The 13,187-nt window shown below is 33.8% G+C and overlaps 2 protein-coding genes across 2 annotated transcripts in view; one reads left to right on the top strand and one right to left on the bottom strand.

Moving 5' to 3' along the window:
* The window catches only part of LOC125824334 (uncharacterized), a 185,237-nt gene that overhangs the window by 152,246 nt on the left and 19,804 nt on the right, over window positions 1–13,187 (top strand). The gene's annotated exons all lie outside the window — the stretch shown is intronic.
* LOC125824258 (uncharacterized) lies at window positions 4,037–12,753 on the bottom strand. The gene is made up of 9 exons (XM_049503614.1): window positions 12,542–12,753; window positions 10,986–11,052; window positions 10,076–10,104; window positions 9,798–10,006; window positions 8,987–9,105; window positions 8,317–8,412; window positions 8,157–8,232; window positions 7,050–7,203; window positions 4,037–4,272 (listed from the first exon to the last, which is right to left on the bottom strand). Exons 1-9 carry the CDS (start codon window positions 12,737–12,739, stop codon window positions 4,123–4,125), a joined length of 1,098 nt encoding a protein of 365 aa, XP_049359571.1. The 5' UTR covers window positions 12,740–12,753; the 3' UTR covers window positions 4,037–4,122.

Raw genomic sequence — 13,187 nt, 5'->3', positions numbered from 1 at the left:
ATATTGCATAATTATAAATAGTAACGTATTTATGTGAACACATATATACCTTTAAAATACACTATTAAATAGTGCAGGGGGTAAAAGGTCCTCCATAAAATTTGGTATCGTAACAGTAATTTCGGCCAAAATTGAAATATCTTTCAAAGCTTTTTCCCTATATTAATTACATTATGGGATACATAACCTAATGTCAAATAGTTAATACATATATTATTATTTTTCTAATGCAATCGTATATTAATTATATATATACATAACCTAATATCAAATAGTCAATACATATATTATTTTTTTCTAATGTGTCTACTAAATTACCATTTGTTTTCTCTTGCTCTTGCTCTTGCATTCTTGCATTTCACATTATTATTATTAGTTGAAAAGTTGGATAACTTTTTCTTTGACTAGATTTTCTTTTTCTTCTTCTTATGGTCTTACTTCTTTCTCATTTTTTTTTAACATATAGTCATGCCGATACATATAAAAAGCGAAGAAAAAAAATCCTCATTTTATATATAGCGTTCGGAAAATGCAGGCTTGATCAAGGAAAGGCTCGAGATGAATTTTGAAGTTATAAAATATTGAAGACTCATTACTTATTTCTGATTAGTTTGATTGAATAAATTTAAAAATATTATTATTAAATTTTTGTTGAGCTTTATTTTTCAAGAAGACAAAGTAAGTCAATTGATATTTGAAATTTAGAGTTGAATTGAACAATTTGAAAATTCTTAAATTAAATTGATATTAAAAGGCTTGACTGTGAAATTTAGACTTACTTAAAATCAAATTTGAAATAAAAATGTATTAGTGAATTCTCTTTGAAGTTTATGGTGATAAGACAGAGTTGGTGAACAATTTGTTCCAATGCAGAATAATTGGACTCAAATACAAATATCGAACAAGAATGAGAAATAAATAAAAAAAAAACCTATATTACATGGTTCACTATATAATTGTTTAATGTTACTACATAATCTTTACCGACCCTAGTAAATTCACTTGAACTTCTGGTAAGTTCATCCATCCAAAAATATTGATGATTCGTTATAATATTTTGTACTAAACTCCTGATAAGATTCGTAATTAGTTAGTCAGACACTTTTTTTGGTAATTAAGCTCAAACTTTTTATTCGAAAATTATTTTTGCACAACTTATTTTAACGAAGTCAAAAATTAAATAACAAAATAATTCTATTGGTGCAAATCATCCCAAAATTTATGTGTATACATGTCAGCCTATCACAAGGGGGCCTTAATTACTTTTTGTGTCATGTCAATGTTCTTACTTTTTGTATGTATGTGCCTTTGCTTTTGATGAATTATTGTTAAAATTATTTTTTTGGATTATTTATAAATTATTGGTTCAAATTATGAAATTAATTATCGATATTTGAATTATTAATTAGTTTTGAAATTGTTTGTTTATTATAATGATGGGATAAGGTATTTCATATATATAATAAAATAATTAATTTAGATAATTTTATCTATCTCATCCCTCATATACACTAAACTGTTAGGACTTAGGATCAAAATAATCAAGGTGGATGCGGAAGCTAATGATTGTAAACTATGACAACGATAAATCAGATGACACATAAAATTATGATTTGACCAATTAGCTTACATATGATAATATTAATATAAAAAATATTCTAAAAACTATATTTAAGAGGATAAATCTCCTCTTAAACAAGATTTTTTTAATAACTACATTGTGTTCTATAGAAAAGAAAGAACCTTCAACTTATAGGAGTTCAAAAATATTCCTCGTTTCTGACAAAGAAATCTTTTCTACCAAAAAAATATTGTTGAAGTAAAATAAAATTATAATGTTGAACTCAAATACGAAATTTAGGATAAATCCTAACACAAATAGCCTCTTAGAGCGTAATCCTTTCTCAAATTTTATGTGAACGTAAAATAATTTATGTACCAAAATGTTATTGTGTTTCTTTTGTGGGTGACTTGCTTTTGCATCTACTTTTTCATCTCATTGGATAAGGAAATTCATGAGAAGTTACCTAAAATTTTCTACGAGCATCGCCTTAGGGAACAACAAAAAATTGAGAATAATCTTAATGGTATATTCTTCCTAATTTTCCACATATTAATTTTACATGTGTTTTTTTTTGGTAAATTTGCATAAACAGCTGGCTTAAGAAAAGTGTGAAGCAACTTCCTGTGGACTACCACTCGTTGTCACATCTCGTGAGAGATGGCAATGGGGCGGGACAAATGCAAAGTGAATTAAAATAAAATTTATTCGAAATAAGAGGAGAGTTTTTCATAGGCGAAGCTAGCTATAGTCAATATGTTGCATTAAATTATTTGTACAATTGTAATACTTGTCATTAATGATAAAATAAAAAGTTTAATTAATTTACTTTCAAAATCTAGAAAGAGAGTCAAGTATACTACGAAGGATCGGTAGAAAACACCATTCTGTCACAAAATGAGGAGGGGTGGATATCAAATTAACACGTACATAATTGTCAAGATGCCCCAAACTATGAGGAGAACAAATGTGTGATCTTTCAATCAACTTATTTTTTAAAATATGATGCTGAAAGAATTTCAATTTGATATCAGAACAGACAGAGATTCCGCATCTGAATCTCAACCCCACCCCCTTTGAAAAGAATACTATTGTGCTTCGCTCAAAAGAAAGAATCAAACACACATATAAAGGAAGCAGATTGAAGTTATAATTAAATAAAGAAAAGTTCGCTCTCTAACAATCATATACTCTCGCCGTCCATTTTTAGTTGTTATGGTTTCCTTTTTTAGAGTCAAATGCTAAGAATTTTGACTAACGTTTTATGATATATTTTTTCATCATATTGATACGGAAAAAATTGCAATTTATATTACTTTTCATATAGTAATATCTAATTTTTTTGTTTAAAATATCGAATTAATATAATCTAATTTAATTTTGAAAAGTATTCAAATTGACTTTCGAAAAGTGCAATATGACAACTAAAAATGGATAGATAAAGTACTCTCTAAGAGACTTTTTCACCAATAGAAAATATAAGAATCTAGTCTAGATTCATGCAACCAAACTTAACTTGTTTTGGACTAAATCATAGTTATCGTTGCAATATTATTATTTTTGTCCTCCATTTTGTGGCCACAAATCTGAGCGTGATTTCCACTCTTCATCAATTATCATAAAAAAAAAATTTAAAAAGATTGTAGAAAAAAATCATAACCTTGTCCCCTCCATTATCATAAAAAACAACATTTTTTCAACTTTTTGTCCTAATTTAACATCTTCACCTTGAAGTCTCCACTGAAAAAACCTTCTAATAAATCTTTGTCTACTTCAGATATTTGACTGCTACCAAACAAAAACATCATTTTTAACCTATTTCCAATCACGCGTGCGCACAGGAATACATCTTCTTCTCTCGTTTTTTCGATGTTCGATATCCATATTTAGAGGTTCAAATTCGAAAATTGTAATTACGAATGAGGAATACCTACCACTCCACTATGATCTTTGGTGGTTATAGCTTATTGTACATCAATATTATAAAAAGACTTAGCTCGAATACCCCTAACGTCTCCAAGCGTCAACAAAGCAACCAAGGACAAAAAAGTTATATACACTACAAGAAAAATGACTTTTAACGAGGAAAAATTCAGTCGTGAAATGTCACTATAAGTCAATAACGACAAGAGAAAAATTGGTCATCTCCGGTAACTCTATCCTGTCATAAATACCGTTCAAAATTATAAAACAAATAATCAAATACGATACTCATATAAAATTAAATAGTTAATTATAAAGAACTAAAAATCTAAATTATGTGACTATCTCTACATCTTCTAAAATGAGAGAAAATTGAATAGTAGTATCTGTACAAATGACAACATCCCTACACTCTTCAAGAACACCATTATTCTTCAAATTCTTGATCTGTTAAATAAAACAAATTCATGTCAGCTTCTAATAACAAAATTAGCTATTTTGGTTTAGAAAACAAATGAATAATTAATTTATAACCATAATAACTAAATACAGAAAGAAATTTATAATTTCTCATATCAAAACTCAAGTTCATGCTTCATATATACTTGGAGGAGCATTACCAGGTTTAATGTCTCTGTTCAAGTTGTATCCCGGGAAGCAAGCTGACGCTCAAGGAAAATTTGAGACGAAGCATCCCAGAGATCCTTTGCGAGTTTGGAGTTATAAGAAAGCTGAGAAGATCTTAGAGTTCTACCATTTCCTCCAAAGAAGTATACTCCCGAGGTTTCCTGGTACAGTCATCAACGTTCAAGAACATTTTATCACAGTTCAAGATGAAATAGAAGTAGTAGTATATAGCAATAGCACAAATGTTCCAATAACTGAATACATAAAGCAAGCAGCTAACGAGAATAGCAATTATATTATAAGATGTTCCGTTAAGCACCCTCCTCTGAGATGTATGGTGAAATCAAGATCCTAAAATCTGTGGATAGATTCAGAGAAAAAATGAAGAGAGAGAGAGGCAAATTAGTATGAACATTGGCTGAAGAGAGACGGCATAAATATGTCACTACACAATGGTTAATGAAGTCTCATAGGGGCAACATGTAAATAGGACGATATCGATGTGTTTCAGTTGCATTTATCTCGTAAACAATATGCAACTCATAAGAGTAAACTGCACATTTGTAGAATATATACTTGTAATAACCTATCTTGTGAATGTACTTGCATCCGTGGCTTATTTATTACATGGCATGAGAACATACATCCATTTCAGGTTTGATAGGACTTAGAGTGTGTTCAACATTGATTATAAGGGGAAACTATGGGCTATGGACTTGTGAAAGATGATACTGGTTGCAATTGGTCAGTACAGACGTACGGAATTAGGCAAAATAATATAAGCACCTTATAGCATGCAACAATTAGACTTTTTGTATTTTGGGTGCACCACTAAAAATAGAGAAAAAAGAAACTACTGTGGGAATTGATCCCTGTTCCTCTAGGTAAATAACTCAGCATTCAACCAAGTGCACTATTAAGCCTTTTTAGGAGCATGGGTGTCAGCAGATAATATTAGATCAATTCTAGAAAATATGTGCATAAAATACCTAGTTTGACGGTGAAATCATGGTTCACGTGCACCATAAATTGGGCTATAACCCTGGACAGTAGCATAGGGCTACGTGATTGCTAGAGCGATCAAGGAATTGTACTGGATTGCTATAGCATGAGTCAATCACTACACTGTGCACAGAGGGGGTAAGGACTTAGATGAGGCAGTAGTGTACTGTGTAAACGTGCTGACAAAATTCAACAAGATTGTTATAGTGCTACAGTGATCACTGTAGTGATTGCCCTACTGTGTCAAGAATATAACATGATCTCTATAGCATCGCTAATGCAACCCATTATCAAGAAAGCACTAATGCGGGTGTTTCCCAAATTTTACCCAAAAACACTTTCCAAATAGCAAGGACACATATTATGAAGGGGAGAACTGAACTCCATTCAATCCAAACCACTAAGGTGAGTTAGGAGTTGGCTATTTTAACTTCTTATTATATCAAAACTTGAGCCTTACCATGAATTCGTGAAACTAAATATATTCATCATTGGGAGAAATTCACAACTCAAAAACGAATTTATTGAGTCATTGACTAGAAGAGGTAATTGGTTTTTGCTTGGTGGTTAAAAGATTGACATAGACAATGGACAACCTGAGGAAATAAAGGTTACTTATATCAGTTAGTACTTTGTGGAGATGTTCAGGGTACATTGTAAGGTGGTGTTGGATCTGTGAAGGATGGTTCTGAACTATTTCAAAAGACGGTCAGTGATGCATGGTAGAGTAACAGAGACATTGCAAAGTTGGACATCTAAAAGCAGGAAGAGAAGATCAAGGGCGTGGGAGGTTTCCATTTAAGTCCTAATGTGGGCTAGTATGGAAGGAAAGAGTTTGAGGGATTGAATATGAGTTCGTATATTTGAGAAGTCTCTTGTATCTAATTTCTATTTGGTGCACCCATTGAGATCCCGTGTCTTTAGTAGACAAACCATATTTGAACGAAGGTTCCCTACTTTTGGTATACTGCTCATATACGGGAGCCTTTCCCAACATTAGTAGAATTATTCAACTTACCGAAAAATCATGAAAAGAGAATAATAAAGGAAGTCCCTTAGCTGCACGGCGATTGGGAGCAAACTTGAATAGTTTACTCATTCTTATGGTAGTGAGATGCTAATCCATAGGTATGATGAGATTCCCCATCTACTTGATGATTGAAAGTTAATGTGGATGGTATCCCTAGATACTCGGTGACTGAAAGTGGACATGGATGGGTTCACCAAGCTGCTAAGTTGGGCGCAGACATGGATGGTTAAACTAAGAAACGTGAAGCTAATGAACTTAAAGAGTAATTACCTAACTATATGTCAACTAGTAAGCTCGTCAGGTCCCGTATTTTGGATTTTGACAATACTCTTTGAGCAACTGCTCTACAGTTACTGACCTGTGTCAGGCTGTCCCTACTATATTTGACAGCATCAACTGTGGTTTTATGAATGAAACGAAAACACAACCCTGTTAGTTTTTGGAAACCAATTAATCTAGAACATAGTACTATTCAGTATGGGTGCAGAACTCCCCTCAATAGATACGTGCTTCCAAAATGACAATATGCCACCCTCTTGCAACGCTACCTGAACTCTTTATTTTTTTTATCTTACTTTTATGAGTCTTAACTTTTTATTGATCAGATATTTCACAATCCACATGATTTGTCAATCTCATTTTCTGTGTTGAAATAGCAGAACTTCTTCTGCAGGAGCATTATTCTTCATTAAAAATACAAAATGAGGGGAATCCATTGACTATACGAGTACTTGGCCTAATTTCATAGAGAAACAAGTTCCAAAGAGTTTTGTGCTTCAGCTTCTACGAGAATATTGTAAGCATTGACCAAACAGGAAATTAAATCAAAGAAATGAACCAATAAATTGAGAGCCAATTGATACATATCACAAAACAGAAGATAGGAGGGCTGCAGGGAAGACTCACTGGTGGCGCATGTACTGCATCTAGAACAGAGGTAATTCCTACTTCGGGAGACTGCAAAAGGCCCAAAAGTTTCAAAACGAAGAAAGCCAACCATGAGAGGCATGACGGAATTTCTCGCATAATATTGGTTTTCACAACTCCAGGATCTGCAGCACTTCATCATTCCAGAACAAAAACAAAAGAAGTGTTCAGGCAAATAAAATCACCACTTAAGACACATATAAAGAGATCTTTAATCAGTTAAGATTACAGGATCTAATTTACAAAAGTAAGACAGGTAAAAAGTTAGAAAGAAATATTAGAAGCTAAAAGGCTGAAAGTAACACACATTAACAATTCACAGCTTTCACCGTAAATTAAATGGTTGTTTCTGACTGAGAGGCAGGCAATGGTGAGGCTGAAAGTAGATTAACATGGTGGAGCAACTTTCTTTTACACACTCTTTGCTCCAAAACTACTTTACTTTTGATGACCAATTCAGGCGTCACAGACTCTACTACTATCCAAATATGTCATAGATCGCAATGGAAGGATCTAAATTAAGCCCACGTCTCGGATATCTTCTCAATGGGCATGAAAATGCATATTTCATTAACAAAAACTAAATGAGCACAGCATGACTTCTTATTCTAATTCTATTGCAGAAAGTCATAGAGACTAACTAGATGCATCACAACCCTACAACTGAAGCACTCTACAGTGCCCATGGTTTACAAAAAATATGCTCCTTTGAAGTACAATAAGCAAACATAGTGTGGAAAACTACACTTGAAATCAATATCCCCTTCAGAAAGTATCATAGTTCTACCCTCTTCGTGATGTAACTATCATGTTACACCCAGAAAAGCTCAGTTTACACTTACATATGCAGAATCATGAAAAAAAAAATTAGCCTACAATTTGGTTTCTAGGTAACTAGATATGGACAAACAGATGACACGACAGGAAAAGTATGAATTAACCTGTACAAACCAACACAAAAGATGAGCTTTACCTTAATATACAAACACATTCTTGAAAGATATAGAATTAAATTGATAACCATAATGGCTTACGAGGTGACATAGAGAACCTAAAATTTGTTTGTAAAGGAGAACATAAACATACATGACAGAGACACTATGTGATTTCTCCGCCAGACCAACTTGCCGATGAAGCTCATATGTGAAGAGCAGAAGGCATACTGCAAGAGAAATGGCGAGAGATTTTAGGTGTCAATGAGTTCAAGGATAGTAACGGTCACTTTAATCTGGAAAGTTGAACTTACATTTGGAGTACTCATATACATGAGCATATGGATAGGAACTTAATTTTGAAAACCACTGCCCAGATATTGTTTCTCTGGTGACCTCCATGCTAGACACTATCAATCAAAAGTAGAAAATGCCAAATTACAATCTTATTATTCGTATGTTCACCAATAACAGCCATAAGAACATTCCAAAAAAATTGCAGTTCTGGTTAAATTCTTACCAACAAAACTACCCTCATCAATTTATATTCAACTATATTCTCAGGAAAAAAACATAAATGAACACGATACAAGAAGCATTCTTAGCAGAGACTTTAATGACACAAAATGTTCCAATGGCATCTGTCCATTTAGCAATAAAGAATCTATAATTTTCTAGCTCATTATCTCAGGCAACCTTCATCCCCGGATCTCTAAGGCTGAGTTGTTAGGCTTCAAATTGACAGAATTGACTAGTCCTAACACTGAAGAATATAGTGTAGAGGTTCAAATTATGAAATGAAGACTGTCAAAGATATAACCACAGATGAACATATAAAGCAACAGAACATGCACTAGAGTAGTTTACATATGTGCTTCTGAGTTTCGACACAAGCCAACACCTTTTTTATTTACATATCGAGTGTCCGTGATGCTGATAAACATTGAGTGTACATAATACTGATAGTATATGAATTGTACCTACCATTTCGATGCGTGAATGATGTAACATTAACAACACGAGAAGGGATAGGGCTCTGTTCTAGAAGTGGCAAAAGAAGTTTTGTAAGACAAAATGGACCAATATAATTAGTTGACACCATCCTGCAGAAAAAAAAAAAAGAACGTCCAATTAGCACATAATTTATGTGTTTCTCGGGATTATCAAAATCCTCATAGCAGCAGGAGAAAAAGGGGACAAAGAGAGAGATTAGCTCCTATCAGTGCTACAGGTGCCAAGTTTACCATGCAACTAACCAATGCGGGATCCTCACAAAAATAAGGTAAAATGTGAAATTGTTGCACATTAAAGGCAAGTGGAGGGTGTTGATCCCAATGCAGCATTATCTAAATCACAAGAACATTCTACTAAAGGTCTCGCCTCTTATCTGATAAGTGAAGTTGGGATAGATAGTGTTGATTAATAGTGCAGGATCCTAACAAAAATAAGGCAAAATGTGAAGTTTGTTGCGCATTGACGACAAGTGGGGGGTGTTGATCCCAATGCAGCATTATCTAAATCACAAGAACATTCTACTAAATGTTTCGCTGCTTATCTGATAAGTGAAGTTGGGATAGATAGTGTCAATTAAAATGCTCTTCAATATTGTGTTTCATATCTCTGTAAGATTTTCTCTGTTCTATCAGTGCAAGGAGTAGTAGAAAGAGTTCTTCCACAAGAACAAAGGATGAAACACATATATTTGCAGTTTTGCTTGAGAAGAATGCTCAAGACAACCTATTGCAAGGATAGTCAGAATGAAGAAAAGCAGTATATAAAGATTTAGGTGGTTTACTGATCACATTGTTCTGTAGTGACTCTGTATGATGTCGCAAGGATTCCAGCATTATTTATTAAGAGCTGGACAGAGCAATGCAAATCTGAGTCCAACAGCCACTGTTGAAGGGAGTGTTTGAAGCTCAAGATTGACTTGTATGATGACAAATCAACCTGAAAAGCTTTTACACAAGCATCATCTATCTGTTCTTTGATTTCAGACGCAACCTGTGAAACAAGAATAATGAGAATATCTTAAAGCAGAATCAACAAAAGCCAGTGACTCAATTACAGTACCTTTGACAATGAGTGCAATGACCTTCCAGCTGCAAGTATTAGAGGGTCAGTTAAACCATACTGGCATTGACTTAGAGGTGTAGAGGTTTCACTAAAAACTGTTGACAATTAAAATCTTTAGTTGCATGAATAATAAAAAGAAAAAAAAAAGGTTGCAAATGTAATTGGAATAGAAGTAGCCTTCTACTGAATCGATTTCTAATATCATAGTTAACAATCTACTAAAATCACCAAAAAGATATTTGCCATATGGAATGGCCATTTAAGATACTAAATAGAAAAAAACATGAAGATTCCTGATCTAAGACAACAAGAAAGCCAGAAGATATTGGAAAAAAGGGAACTAACTAGTGAATACTTCACCACTGTAAAGTGGCATCATCATATCCCACATTGGAAACAAGAATTTTCTTCCCAAATTTCTTTGCCAAGCAGCTTATCAACAAAAAGCCATAAATAGTTGAGACAATTCCTTGTATAACAAATTATGGATTCTGTTGGGAAAAAAAAAGTCTATCAGCTACAAGGAAACAGTTAAATATGAACCCAATTACATCTAAGTGCCTCCTTATAGCACAAGTCGCTGGACATAATTAATCAAATTTTGATTGAAGGCACACCAACGACACAAAATCGTCAACGGTCAGCCTAGGAAATAATCTTTGACACTCTCCATTTGTGTGGGATGGATGCCACATAAGCTACTAGGGATAACAAAAAGGTTGGATTTAACAAATTTGATCTTTTAATTAGAACATCTTTTTGAATTCATAGATCAATAGATTTGTAAGTTTGCAGTGTAGTTCTCATGGAGAGTGCTTCTCCATACACACACTCGATCTTTTAACAAGTATAAATAAAATTAGAACGACATTTCATTTTTTTAATCATATCAAGGAAAGAAGCCCACCAAGAATAACGCAATAGCCTTCTTTAGCAAGGGCATAGGAAACAGCAGCACCCAAACCAGATGTGGCCTGTAAATGATAGCAAATTAACACCAATAAGAACAAGACACAGATGGTAATGTGAAGCATAAATAGCTTGTAGCAATTGGCACATATATCACGTAGCACTCAGGTAGAAAAAATTGGTTAAGCCGAAAAGACTTTCTTGAAGGCAAAAATTAAGATATCTACGGAACATGGTGATAGCCGACAAGAATTCAAAGTTTTTTCACTAAAAACCAAATACCCATAAAAGATAATAATTATTTGTTTTGATGACCATGGTGTTCGGGCTAGCTTTCGCACACCTCGACTAATTCCACAGGATACCTGCACCGGCAACAAGTACCAGGTAACTCTGTCCAACAAGGCTAGGACCGTGGTTGTACTAGTTTTGCTATTGAACTTGATCCAAAGCCTAAGTGTGGCACTAATTAACAAGAAAATTTTGCTTAGTCTTAAGCTTGTTATAGCTCACAACTAGAGTAGATAAAGTAACAGATTCAAGTTTTCCTATAACTAAATCAGAGAGAGTGTGTTCACTCTTAGACTACACGGTATAAGTAACATATATGCAGCAGAATTCAGAAATATGTTTAGGGGGCAAGACATGACCACGACTTAAGAAAAATACCCTTGAAAAGACTAAAGGAATGGGGAATTACTACCTCCATAATAGTCACTCATACACACACACAAAGACCCTTAAAAACTAGCCCCTCCCATGTCAGGTAATTCCAAACGATCAACTTTTTTTTTATGACTGTGATGTCCGAGCCAGCTTTCTAATTCCACGAGATACCTGCCAGCTGTCCCACGGCCAGTGCTCATAACTTCCTATCCAGTACTCCTATTAACTGCTGAAAAATTCAGTGGTTTGACTCATACAAGGTGCAGCAATATTGAAACAAGCTTCCCCTTGGGTAAAGGAAACATCAGCAGACTTGGTTTCTCCCTCTGTACGTGTTAATGAATTTCGAATCAGACCTTTTTAATGGGTCAAAGGCATCTGCTTCAGATGCCCTAACTAGCTCATTTGTCACATGTGATTGAAAGATTAGACTTAGTTTCTCCCTCGCTGCTCATTAGATGAATTCTCGTCAGACCTCTTTAAAGTGTCAAACACATCAGCTTGAGATGAGCCAACTATCTCATCTATCACAGGTGATTGACAAGGCAACTTTATATCTCCATTTGAGCTCAAGCCATCACTTTTACCAACAACAAGTATCAAGTAACTCTGTGTACAAAGACTAAGACACATAGAAAGAATCACCTAGTAATTTTTTTTTAATCTCCACTCGGATTTGAACCTGAAACCTCATAACTCTCAACCACTTCATTCACCACTACGCCACACAAAAATATAATTGCATCGACAAAATTGAGATTGATGACAAGTTACTTGAAAATAACACTATGTACCAATGTAACCTAAATCATTTACCATTCCATACGAATAGGTTGAAACATAATCACATAAAACTACCAAAACGAAAAAGGCTTACAACACACTTACACCTGTAATTATGCAGATTGGTTTTCTGATAGCAGATGATGATATAGATGAACAACGATCAAATAATTTGGATTTACGCGATAAATGTGTTTGGGAAAACAACTGCAAGTAAGATAAGATGAGAGATACAGTCCAAAAAACAGCCATTCTCCAGAACTGTCCTTTGCATAGAAAAATTAAAGCTTCCATTAAACCCATTTTGCAACTGAAATCTCTCAGAGAAAAGGAAGAAATGATAAGTAGAAATTGGCATTTTTGTGGGCACTAACAATTAGAGAGCCATAGCCATAGCCATAGCCATAGCGCTTGAGAGTTTCTAATATGTGTCCACACCAGAAATTGAAAACAGGGGTGGCGGCTCTAGAATTGAGTGGGTCAATATTGATAATTTTTCCGTCTAATTAAATTTATTTATTTTATTTTTCTCTATCCTATAATTTATTTATATTTTTCCTCGTGATTTTAATTTCTAATTTCTAACTTCTAACTTTGATTCTTTATAATTAGGTATCTATCTATTTTATCACAATTGATTGATCCATGTAGAAAGCCTTTTGTGTTTTTAAACTTTCGCATATAGTCACTCAAAAATAGTCTAATTACGCTTCATAGATATAGTTTGTTAATTAAGATTCATAGCTATATA

This window comes from Solanum verrucosum, unplaced genomic scaffold (genome assembly GCF_900185275.1).
Source record: "Solanum verrucosum unplaced genomic scaffold, falcon-dt-bn FXZP01000125.1, whole genome shotgun sequence".
NCBI lineage: Eukaryota > Viridiplantae > Streptophyta > Magnoliopsida > Solanales > Solanaceae > Solanum > Solanum verrucosum.
Note: the sequence above shows the minus strand (reverse complement) of the source record. Positions and strands in the feature narration are given on the sequence as shown.

Bases quoted from the DNA above. Each gene is read 5' to 3' on its own strand.
- LOC125824258 (XM_049503614.1), bottom strand. From the start codon at position 12,739: ATGGGTTTAATGGAAGCTTTAATTTTTCTATGCAAAGGACAGTTCTGG. The intron at 11,053-12,541 runs GTAAGTGTGTTG...TATCATTTACAG, and splicing joins CAATCTGCATAATTACAGGT to GCCACATCTGGTTTGGGTGC. The intron at 8,413-8,986 runs GTAGGTACAATT...TTTGATTGATAG, and splicing joins ATCATTCACGCATCGAAATG to TGTCTAGCATGGAGGTCACC.